General features: G+C 40.2%; 1 protein-coding gene across 1 annotated transcript in view; it reads left to right on the forward strand.

The window, feature by feature from the left end:
- The window catches only part of LOC122564024 (low-density lipoprotein receptor-related protein 2-like), a 109,787-nt gene that overhangs the window by 35,212 nt on the left and 62,265 nt on the right, over positions 1–12,310 (forward strand). Inside the window, exons 23-31 of the mRNA XM_043718478.1 lie at positions 1,444–1,562; positions 1,639–1,778; positions 3,027–3,168; positions 3,762–3,905; positions 6,870–6,995; positions 8,203–8,325; positions 9,762–10,133; positions 11,369–11,488; positions 11,572–11,688. Of these exons, the coding sequence (XP_043574413.1) occupies positions 1,444–1,562; positions 1,639–1,778; positions 3,027–3,168; positions 3,762–3,905; positions 6,870–6,995; positions 8,203–8,325; positions 9,762–10,133; positions 11,369–11,488; positions 11,572–11,688 (1,403 nt within the window). The remainder of the gene's footprint in view (positions 1–1,443; positions 1,563–1,638; positions 1,779–3,026; positions 3,169–3,761; positions 3,906–6,869; positions 6,996–8,202; positions 8,326–9,761; positions 10,134–11,368; positions 11,489–11,571; positions 11,689–12,310) is intronic.

Genomic DNA, 12,310 nt, shown 5'->3' on the forward strand with positions numbered 1-12,310 from the left:
GCTTCTCTCTGCCTTTATTCCTGATGAAGGGCTTTTGCCTGAAATGTCGATTTTTGCTGCTCCTTGGATACTGCCTGAACTGCTGTGCTCTTCCAGCACTAATCCAGAATCTGGTTTCCAGCATCTGCAGTCATTGTTTTTACCTCCTGTACAACAGTGAGTCATTATATCACTTATATTTGAGGGCAAACTCATTCAGTCTTTTTGTAACAAACTGATTGTGGGGCTCCATGTAATCTGAACACTAACTTCTACAGAACATCTTAATAATACCAGCCTCTTGCCAAAATTCTGTTAGTGATGTGTATGTGACTCTACACATTGTAGAACTAGTGTTTGAATTATGAAATTTTCTAATTCTACTTTTTTTGCTTTTAAGTTTCACTTTGGCGACTTCAGCTCTTTTAGAAAAAACTCCCTTGATTTGTGATCAAATGCCAGAGGTTTTGGAGTTGATCTAAAGACCAATTTTTCTACAAAGTAATTAAAGAACAAATCCTTGTCAGATATTTTAATGAAAAGGAATGTGGTCATGAGGCTTGTATAAAGTCTTCAGAACTACTTCAGTATTTCCAGTTACTTACCGGAGTTAAATTTAGATCAAATCTAATTGGGAATGTTCTAACAATGGTTCCATAAATGTGGAAATGTTTCATAAGCCCAGACCTAAAAGTTGACATTAGGCTGCCTGAATGCATTTTTAATGTTTAGGCTTAAATGAATAAACACTTCCTGGTTTTGAAACAACTATGAAATCTTGTCCTTTTTTGTTTCTCCCATTTGAGATTGTGGGTTTTTTGTTCAACCAAGGGTTCATCTCTAAATCAACATAACATAAAGTACAGCACAGAACAAGCCCTTTTTGGCCCACTATGTTGTGCCAAGATTTAATCCTAGTGTAAAATTAACCTATGCACTCCTCCACTCACTGCTATCCATGTGTATGTCCAGCAGTCGCTTAAATGTCCCTAATGACTGCTTCCTCCACCACAGCTGGCAACACATTCCATGCATTCACAACTCCCTGCTTAAAGAACCTACCTCTGACATCTCCTTTTTATACCCTCCTAATATCATCAAGCTGACTCCTTGTACCAGTCAATCCTGCCCTGGGGAAAAGTTTCTGGCTATTGTTGCCCTTGCCTATAGTAGGGTGACCAGAACTGGACAATATTCCAAGTGTGGTCTCACCAGGGACTTTGAGGGATCTATGTACTTGCACACCCAGATCCCTCTGTTCCTCCACACTACCAAGAATCCGGTCTTTAAATCCTATAATCAGCATTTGCGTTTGACCTTCCAAAATGTATCACTATGCATTTATTCAGGTTGAACTCTTTAAGCTTAACCATAATGCTGCTGAAAAAATACAATGGAGTTTTATAAACTTTATTCATGACTAGATTGAATGCTAATTGACTAAATGGTGTCTGTCATTCAAAGGTTCATGTATTGGTCAGATGTGGGTGAGCCATCCTCTATAGAGAAAGCAGGAATGAATGGCGTCAATAGGCAGCTTCTGGTTGGCAGCAAGATTGAGTCACCAAATGGCATCGCACTTGGTAAGTGGGCTGGCTGGTAAATGACCTATATTTTCCAAATAGGAGTTAGCTGCTAATCCTTCAACTTCATCCACAGACCTTGTGAACAGCCGTCTGTACTGGGTTGACTCAAAACTTCACACATTGTCCAGTGTGGATGTTAATGGACAAGACCAAAGGACAGTGCTTTATTCACCGGAGTTCCTTGCTCATCCTTTTGCTGTCACATTATTTGAGGTAATGTCACTTTTTTTGACCAAGGTCGAAGATTCAACCGCGAGTACTGTTTCTAGATTTTGACCATACTTCGGTGATACAGGGATTGTTCTGAAGCACCTTGGTGGGTGTTGGTTCTGTAATGATCAATCAATCTCTTGGAAAACAATGCAATTGTATCGTGAGCAAAGCTTTTGCTCAACAAATCTCATCCATATAATTGGCTCAGCTCTAGCCATCAAAGTGAAAATAGTTTTTCCTTTTAAGCATGTTGACGTTGACTTCACTATATTAAATGTTGTATAGTTATTGGTCCCCCTCTTGAAGCTCATTTATGAAGAATAATGCAAAATACTATTTGGCCATAACCTATAATTTTTAGCATTCAACTGTTCTACAAAGCCAGCTCTTGCAGTTTTTCACAAATGCAGAACCTTTAACATCACTTCAGTTTATCTACTGTTTGGTCTTTAAGCAGTTTTTTAAAAAAGGATTTTAAGTGGCACCTGACTCTTGAGCACTGCATTTGGAAAAAGGTATCAGTTATGATAGTGGTGTGAATGAGAAGCTAGACATGCCTCTAAATCTCCGTAAATGCAAAGGGATATGGAAAGGGTGGACAAGACCAGATTTCTGGGATCAATGACTTAGTAACTTGGTGAGTGCAAGAAATGAGCTGGCACTCTAAATCTGTTTGACCTAAACAGGTCCCTGGAGTAGTCCCCAGCCATACCCCCACATATATAATAATGGTCTGAAAATCAGGGGTCACTTGGAGCTGGAATCTTTTTTTTTAGATTAGCCTTAAGAGTAAGGTCAGAAGGCTTTTACCTCTCCTGCAATCCTTTGACCACTTCATTTTTCTCTCCCCTCTTCTTCCCCAACCCCCCACCATTCTTCGAAAGGAATGTTTTTGTTCTCCACCCATCAATGCTTTAGAGCAGTAGCCTTTAATGTGCAGCTTTAGTTGAAACAATGTTCCTGATGCTACTGGGGTTGAAAAACAGATTGGGTAGGTAGGGAATTGCCATTTTCCTGGCAGTGGCTTGGAAAATTTGGATAAAAATTCCAGGCAGATAAGACAAGATGTACCTCCAACAGAATATCAATGGTGTGTACTCCCACCTGCTTTTGTTTCTGCCACTCCTGGGACAACTGAACTACTCTAAACCATATTGGTGTTATTGCCTATTGTATACAACACTTAGCAGAACAGATCAAAGTTTTTTGTCATGAGGGTATGAAGTTTATTTTTGTTGCTTATTTCAGGATCATGTATTCTGGTCTGATGAAAGAAATGAAGCCATTTTTGGAGCCAACAAATATACAGGCACAGATGTCATGACTTTAGTTTCCAATCTTCTTCAACCTCATGATGTCATTATTTATCATGATTTAATACAACCATCTGGTAGGGAATCTAATCATGTTGCTCCTTGATTTTTGGAGTTTAGTATTATGACTCTATTTGTTGTAGAACTGAAGATATAATTTTTAAACTATCAATAACTGAAGACCAAGTTTGGTTAATGCTGTAGATATGAACTAGCCTTGTATCTGCTGCTCAGAACTTGTATCTACTGAATCTAATGCATATTTTAAAACCAGTTGCATTTTTTTGAAAGTCTAAAACAAAACACGTTTGGAGAAATTCAGCAGGTCTCGCAACATCAGTGGGAAGAAAACTCAACTCTGTCCAGTGATCCTTCAGAAACTCCTCCTCCAACTGTGAAGAAGGGTTAATCTTGCTTTCTCTCCACAGATGCTGCCAGCCCTGCTGGGTTTGTCCAATTGTTTTTGCTTCTAGTGAACTTTCCTTCTACCTGTGTGCACCAATTTGAATTGTCAATGTGAATCTGACTAGCAACCACTTGCAATGCAAAATGACACTTACTTTCTAGCCTTTTAGATGTTGTATTCAATAGGCTAAAGTTTTGAGCCTTCCCTTTTGTTATCAAAACATTTGTGACCTTATTACTGAATTGAAAATATTGATCTCAACAGGTAAAAACTGGTGCAATGAGGAATTGGAAAATGGAGCCTGTAAGTACCTCTGTCTTCCTGGTCCACAGATCGATCAATTGCCAAGGTACACCTGCTTGTGTCCAACTGGAATGAAACTAAAGGATGGAGGATTGTGTGAACTGGGTAAATAGTGGTCTGTTTGTTTGTTCTCTGGTTAGAAATAAATCCAGACTAGAATTGGAAATATAAGGGTGGCACCAAACAATGGGGAAGTAGAGGATGGTCTACCATTATTCCTCTACAGACTGTGGGCTAGCACTGCTGCCTCACAGCACCAGGCACCCTGGTGCAATTCCTGCCTCATGCAACTGTCTGTGTGGTGTTTGTACATTCTCCGTGTCTGTGCGGGTTTCCTCCCACAGTCCAAAGATGTGCAGTTTAGATGAATTGGCCATGCTAAATTGCCCATAGTGTTAGGTGCATTAGTCAGGAGTGCATATGGGGAATGGGTCTGGGTGGGTTCCTCTTCGGAGGGTTGGTGTGGACTACTTGGGCTGAAGGGCCTGTTTCCACACTAAGTAATCTAATCTTAAAAACTGTCAGATGGAATATAATGTGGGGCAATGTGCACTTTGGCAGGAGGAAGAGAAGCTGACTATTTTAAATGATGGAAGATTGCAGACAGCTACAGCAGAGGGTTTTAGGAGTTGTTCAAAAGCTAGCATCCAAGTTTAGGGTATTAAGTGCAGGTGGAATGTTTCCACCTTTTGAGTGGAGTATTTAAAAATGGGAACTTGTGAAAAGCTTTTTGGTCCCTTTTTTTTAATCTAATGAAAGTTTTTACTGGCACTGAGTCCAAAGAATGTTCCAGCCTGGTTAGAGGTATTGTCTTTATGACTAATCTCTAAAAGACTGTCATCCTTTTTTGAAATGTACAAGATTTTTGAGATGACTCAGGGAAAATGTAGGAGAATTGATGATAAAGGGTCAACCATTTGGCACCAGTGAGGATGCATTTCTGAAGGGTGGTGAGTCTGGAATTCCTTACCACCCAAGGGCTGTAGGGGCTGAGTTAACTTCACTTTAAAGACTGAGATTTTTAACCAGCATGGGGTTTAAGGTTATGGGGGGGGGAAAAGCTGAAGATTGAGATCAGCAGCACTCTGGGTCAGTTTGTGGGCCAAATGGCTGACATCCTATAAACTTGATCTAACAAATTCTAGATTTTGATAAAATCAAAATAATTTTTCTAAGCAAACCAAGAACAAGTATGCTGCACTTAATGCTAGAGTTCAGCTTATTCCACTAACTGGATCTGTTTTTACTTTTCCCTGCATGTTGGATATTAAATGTTTAAGGGATTTTTAGGGTCTGAAAGCCTAGGATGTCATGGAATGACTCCTTACTAGGCATGAGTAGCTGTGTGAAAGCAAAAGAACATCTGCATATAGAGGCTAATATCCAGCATTATTCATAAAATAGTCTTCAATAATCTAATATTACATGATAACACAAGACATCTGGTTTAATGAGCTGTCTGAAGATACAACTTGTAAAAGTAACATCAATGTGCATTTGGAATCCCTAATTTGATAAATTTTAGGGATATCAAGTTAACCTCAGTAACGTGAAACTACCATTTCCTACAAAACCCATCCATTTGACTATCTGTTTGAAAGATTCAATCTGCTATCCTTGCCTGGTCTGTCTCCATGGGACTCCAGACCCAGTGATTGATATGGTCAGCAAAGTCAAGGCAATAAGCTACTGTTTCAGGGTAATTAAGGATGGGTAACAAATGTTGCCCACATCTGCAACACCGAAACCACCTAACAATAAATCCTGTGCTAGTTATTTTTAACACAAACAAATTTGCTTGATAACTTTTTGTAATGAGGCAAGCCTGCTGTAAATTCTACATTAGTTTCAAACTGGGCAACAGTAAAGATTCTCTTCCCAATCAAACTGGGATTATGACTCACCTGCCTAATGTTTGTCAACCATCTGTCTGGGCTTCTGGTTTGAGGTAATTATCTCCCCTCCAATATCTCCAGCTAAGTAACTACCTGTTTTAAACTCATCCCTTCCACTTGTAACTCCTCTAAATGGGTTACTTGCTTTTTGTGTATTCAGCTGGTCATTTAAAGCCAAGCATTTCCCTTTGACAATCTACCCAATACTAAAACTAACAAATTTCAAACTCTACATTTGGAAAGTCTCATCTTTGGTAAAGCAGAAAAAATTCCTCTTTGTAAGAGGCGAGGCAAGCCAAAGGCAGTGTTAGGAGGGTTGGAAAGTTCAGTTTAAGATAACGTTTTTTTTTTTGACTTGGTGTTTATGGCCAGACCGCCTCATTTCCAAGAGAATGGCCCAGACCAACTTTGCTAGTTTAGAGCAGGTGTAACATGGCTATGCCAGGAGAGATGCAGCTGGTCAAAGCATTTTCATTCAGCAATCTTGTAAGTGTTTTTAAACAAAATGGAAAATGAGAGAATAGAATACCAAATAACTTATCTGAAAGTCCAACAGATCATCCCAATGTAATGTTATTCCAAATACTTGAAACAATCCCCATTTTAAAAATCCCTTGGTACAAAAGGTAACATCAAACACCAGGGCTTACAGGAGAGCTGTCAGGCTACCTGCTTTGATCCACCAGCTGTTTCAACTGCCTGGCTGCTTTGTGAATAGTGTGGGGTGCTGGAAAAAACACTGCTGGTCAGGAGAGTTGACATTTTGAGTAAAAGCCCTTCAAGAATGACTATTATCCTGCTCTTTAGATGTTGCCTGACCGGCGCTGCTTTTCCACACCACACTCCATCAGTAGTCTCCAGTGTCTGTAGTCCTCACTTTCTCCTGCTTTGTGTATAGCCAGGCCAAAGAAGACGACCTGGGAGGACTGGCTGCACCCTTCCATTGTTTAAACATACTTTTGCACTTAGCCTATAGCCTGAGGCAGTATGTTAGCTATAATCAAGCTGGACCTAAAAACACAACCCCAGAACTTTTCAGTCCTTCTCCTCCTGAGGGAGAATAAACTTTGTTTAAAGGAGCAGTGTTGTCACACTGCTGGTTCAAGATGTACAGCCAGTACACCCAAATTTATAGCCCATCTGAATAGAGCTTGACATGTTCTCTTCCCCCTAGCTGGTAATACTACCTGTCAAGCATCAGACTTCATCTGTCATGATGGACAATGTGTGCCCAATAAATGGCAGTGTGATGGCGTGGCTGATTGTGAAGATGGATCTGATGAAGCCTCAGACATATGTCGTAAGTATCTTGTACTTAGTGTATTGTTCTTGTATCACTTGGGTGGTGTTACCTTCAATTGTGAAGGTGAAACACTAATGATTTAATCAAATTCTCACGACACTATTGTTTATAACATTTCACTGCATCTGACTTCAATTTTAGACACTAGTCTGCTTTAATCTTAATTGTACAATATTTAATGAATTTAGTTTTTAAATGTCACTTTTTGATTTGTTCTCATTGCTGCTATCTGATTCCTTAAGGGCTTATGGGTTGTCAATGGCTTCCTTTACCAGTGCACAATTGAAGTGGGAATAAGGGGTGGTTTCTACAGTACAACACCATCTCTTTGAACTCTTTTTAACCTGGTAGCGCTACACTTAGCTAATGAATGTAGCAACTGAATTAATTTTCACTGCCATATTGAAATAGATGGAAAGATGGATGCAAAGTTTTTTTTTGCTCAAATGACATCTCTAGCTTAGGGTCTTAAATTAAGGATTTTATTTTTGTCATTTGCCAATTTCTTTACTCTTATGAAATCAATGGAACCTAAAGCTGAACATGCTCGGTACTGTATGGAACTGGAGAAAGTGAGGTCTGCAGATGCTGGAGATCAAAGTTGAAACTTTATTGCTGGAACAGCACAGCAGGTCAGGCAGCATCCAGGGAACAGGAGATTCGACGTTTCGGGCACAGGCCCTTCTTCAGGAAGAAGAAGCCCGAAACAGGCCCTTCTTTGGCCTGTGCCCGAAACGTCGAATCTCCTGTTTCCTGGATGCTGCCTGACCTGCTGTGCTGTTCCAGCAATAAAGTTTCAACTGTATGGAACTGATTTGTCTGTTTACTATCTTTTGTATGTAAATTTGCTCATTAAGCTGGAAGGTTCCTTCAAAACGAACAGTCCAGCTCAGTGAGCAAGCTTACAGAGCCCCCAACCTGAGCTACAAATCTTCTCAAACCTACTTTACTGTCTTTTCAATGAAACGCCACCAGTTATACTTCCCAAAGTTCTTTTGAAACCGGTAGTATCAACATTACATGACTGGAATTCTGTTGTATTTTTGCTGGATAAATGGGCATGTCAATGTGTTTGAATGCAAATCTGACCTCTGTATATTGAATACTTGTCTTTGTCCCATCATTAATAAATCTTTTGTATTGGTGTGCCTAATCTGCATGTTTGAAAATTTATGGTATAACTTAAAATTGTTTTTTTTTTTAGACACCAGTATCTGTCATATGAATGAAATTAGCTGTGGCCCTGGCTCCCTTCAGTGTATTCCTGCAACTTGGAAATGTGATGGAGAAAAGGACTGTAATACTGGCAGTGATGAAGAGAATTGTGGTAGGTCAACAATGTGACAATCAGACTTTTTGTGTCCACACTCTGCAAATGAGCGAACGTTGTCCCAGAACTGATTTTATGGGATTCATTGTCATGTGTACCAAAGTACAGTGAAAGGCTTTGCTTACTATGATCTGCCTGTACTGCTCACAAACAGATGTACAGAATTAGATTGAAGATGTGCCGGTAACATTTGGGGGGGGTGGGGGAGAAAAGAGGAGAGAGAACTATTCAACTTTAATGGGCAGCACATGGCTCAGTGGTTCACACTATCCTCCAGCACCTGACTGTCTGTGTGGGATTTGCATGTTCTCAGTGTCTGTGTGGGTTTCCTGGGTACTCTAGTTTCCTCTCACAATACAAAGGCTTGCCAGTCATATGGATTGGCTGTAGTGTTGGGTGCATTAGGCAGAGGGAGCAAAGTCTGGGTGGGTTACTCTTCAGAGGGTTTGTGGATTTGTTGGGCTGAAGGGCCTGTTTCCACACTAGGAAATTTAATCTTAGAAAAACAAATGCATCGTACAAAGTAGATCTGGTTTTAAAAAGGTGTTTTAATGAAATTAGGCTCTTTCTACTAACTTCCACTTTTTGGAAATGAACAGGCTGAAATCAACACTTGGAATAAATTAATTGCTGAGACTGTGTAACTTTGTGACCTCCAACCCTCCTTTCCACTTCTCTCCCCTGAAATCCCTGTTTTGTTTTGTTAGTCAGGGATCCTTGGCTCTGACTCCATCTTTCACTAGTGAAAGCGGTCATACTGGCCCTCCCTTCCATATTTCCCACCCCCCTGCCCATGGGGAGATGACACTGCCCCATAGCAGTAGCTCACACCACCTTTTCTCACCAGTGCTGATCACTCACTACCTGATGCAGGATCTGGGTCCGTTTGCCTGAACTGCAGGGAACTTAGTGCACCCCAGTGACAATGCACTAGTCTGCATGGGTGTGCAGAACACTTGCCCTTCTATTCAGAATTCAGAGCCATTTGACTAAGTCCAACACTTGAGGAAATAGCTGAAATCACCTTACACTAGATCCAGGGCATTCTTTCCAAACATTTCTCTCTGGGATGTGAGCATGGATTCCTTCATCCCACATCCCTTGCTCCAATAGACTGAGGGTGGCTAAGAGCTTGATATTTGCCACTTGAGCATCTTTCTCCTCCTCACTGGACTTGTCGGTCTTCAAACAATTGGTTGTCATTATCTAGACTGAGGTGGGCCAGGGTTGTTTTTGTAGATTGCATGGAAGAGAAGTGACTATTGATTTAAGAATTAGAATTCATAACTTTAGGTTGTGTAAAAACTACTAGCTCATAGGTCTTGTAAGGAATCTTTGGTCCAACATGTATTGCAATCTCCAAGTTTAGTACACTGTACCCAATGGTTATGCATTGATATGAAGTCCGTGTAAATACTCTTTTCCTCCCTCAGGTAACCTTACTTGCAGTCCAGGAGACTTTACTTGTTCCAGTGGTAGATGTGTTTCCAGAGCCTTTGTCTGCAATGGGGATTATGACTGCAATGATGGAAGCGATGAAAGAAACTGTGCTCCATCTATCTGTCACCCACGGGAGTTTCATTGCAATGATTCTAAATGTATTCCCCTGGACTGGATGTGTGATGGCCATGCTGACTGTGCTGACCAGTCTGATGAATCTCCAGACCACTGCAAGCACAACACACTTCCTCCTGTGACTTGCTCTCCTGATGACATTCAATGTCGCTCTGGTGAATGCATTCACAGTAAATGGTACTGTGATGGTGATACAGATTGTAAAGATGGCAGTGATGAAATAAATTGTCGTAAGTTATCAGTTTTGCCCTTTACACTTCTGCCAGTTGTGACCCTCTTTGCGGGGGAGATGTAACCCATCTCATCAAAGGATAATGATTGAAGGGAGATTGTAACTTATGAGAATGGACTTCTTTTGTTCACCATTTTTTTTGTGATCTCAAGACACTTTTTTTTTATTTTTCTGCAGTCAGATTTTTCTTTACAAATCTTTAGGTGGCTTTATTGATTTCTACCATCTCTAGTCAGTTGTTTTTTTGCTGGTGTTTTGGCTCTGATCTTTTTCCCAATGATATTTATTTTAAATCTGAAAGGAGTTGGTTAATTACACTAATGCAATGGAGTACTTCCCCTTTCTCTCCAATTCATTAAATCTCCAACTAACTGAGCAGTTACCTAGACTAAATCTATTCAGGTGTATAATGCATTTGTTCCTCTTGTCCAAAACTTTCCAAGTTAAATTTTCATGTCATTGACCAGTTTTTGAAATCCCAAATCATTGCAAAGAGTTAGATTGGGTGTTTCTGCCGCCTCAACCTCATTGAAGTTTCGCTTAAAGTGCGCATTGAAGTTAGAGCCGTCAAGATTATACTCTAACAATGACACTGATTCACCTTTCCAACTGGAGTTTGGCACAATGTGCACACTTCCAGTTATCAGTCTTGGATACTGTACTGTATAATACAGCAGTAGCCTAAATTGAGTTTAGTTCTGCATCAAATATTTGGCTCTTAATTGGCTCACTTCATGCCAAACTGGACAGTGCTTTAAGTTTTCGATCAACATCCTCAGCTGATCCGAATTGTCATTCAAATCTAGTTCAAGCATGGCTTAAACTGGAGGTTCTGTAGATCAGCATTTCATTCTCATTTGTGACTCTTTTTAAATGGACATATGGAATTGCTTTACAACTTATTTTAAAAATTTCTTATGCAGATTGCTACATCAGGATTTTGGGGGTATCCTATCTGTGTTGGAGAATTCAGCAAATACAGCTTGTCAAATGCGTTGTCGTTCTGCATTTGAGTTCCTTGTGCAAGTGGAGGGGGAGGGACTTCAACTGATCTCTCTGTCAGGATAGCTTATGTGAAAATAACTAAGGCTATTGGTGTCTTCAAATCCAAATCTCATTGTCAAGTAAATTTGGTAAATTCACTGCCAGAAATGTATTTAATGCTTGGACAAATCAGCATTCATATTGAAAATATTTCTGTACTAAAACAAGGAACATTGTCTTTGCTTTTAGCTCCTCTAGTCTGTAAACCAGATACTTTCCAATGTGATGGTACATGCCTTCCTGGAAACATAAAGTGTAATGGAGTTTGGGACTGTACTGATGGAAGTGATGAGGCCAGATGTGAGCGTGGTAGGTTTTAGTGTCTGGCTACAGTAACAGTCCATGTTTCAGGCTTCAGACCTCATTGTTTCACACTCTCCTCTCTGCATTAGAATGTACAGGACTCGATGACTTCAAATGCCAAAGTGGTGAATGCATAAACCTATCTTTGGTGTGTAACCAACATCAAGACTGCCAGGACTGGAGTGATGAGCCCATTAAAGGATGCAGTAAGTGTTTAACTGGTGATCATGAATTCATCCTTGGCATTCTGGTTTGGTGAACATAATTGCTAATTCCTAATCTGATTTGTGATCTAACTTGCACTGGCTGCCTCCTTTGGTGTCTCAGCCTTCAACTGTTTTTTCTTAAGTTGATTGAACCATTTTAGCCATTTGCACTTTGTAAATGTGGTAGTCAGTTTACACAAAAAATCCAAATCTGTTTCTAATAGACTTGTCTGTCAATTAGCCAGGACTCAGGAATTCCTTGTGGAAGTGATACTGTGGACTTTTGTGTACTGATCTGTTATCTAAGTTAACTTTTTGAAGTTAGTATTAGCATTAATCAAGAATTTTACTTTCCCCAAACTGCACTCTTTGTTCCTTTGGTGCCCAGCAGGTTTGCTAGTTTTTGGAATTGGGTAAAAACAATGACTGCAGATGCTGGAAACCAGATTCTGGATCAGTGGTGCTGTAAGAGCACAGCAATTCAAGCAGCATCCGACGAGCAGCAAAATCAACGTTTCGGGCAAAAGCCCTTCATCAGGAATAAAGGCAGTGAGCCTGAAGCATGGAGAGATAAGCTAGAGGAGGGTGGGAGTGGGGAGAAAGTAGTGTAGAGTACAATAGG

This window comes from Chiloscyllium plagiosum, chromosome 2 (genome assembly GCF_004010195.1).
Source record: "Chiloscyllium plagiosum isolate BGI_BamShark_2017 chromosome 2, ASM401019v2, whole genome shotgun sequence".
Lineage (NCBI taxonomy): Eukaryota > Metazoa > Chordata > Chondrichthyes > Orectolobiformes > Hemiscylliidae > Chiloscyllium > Chiloscyllium plagiosum.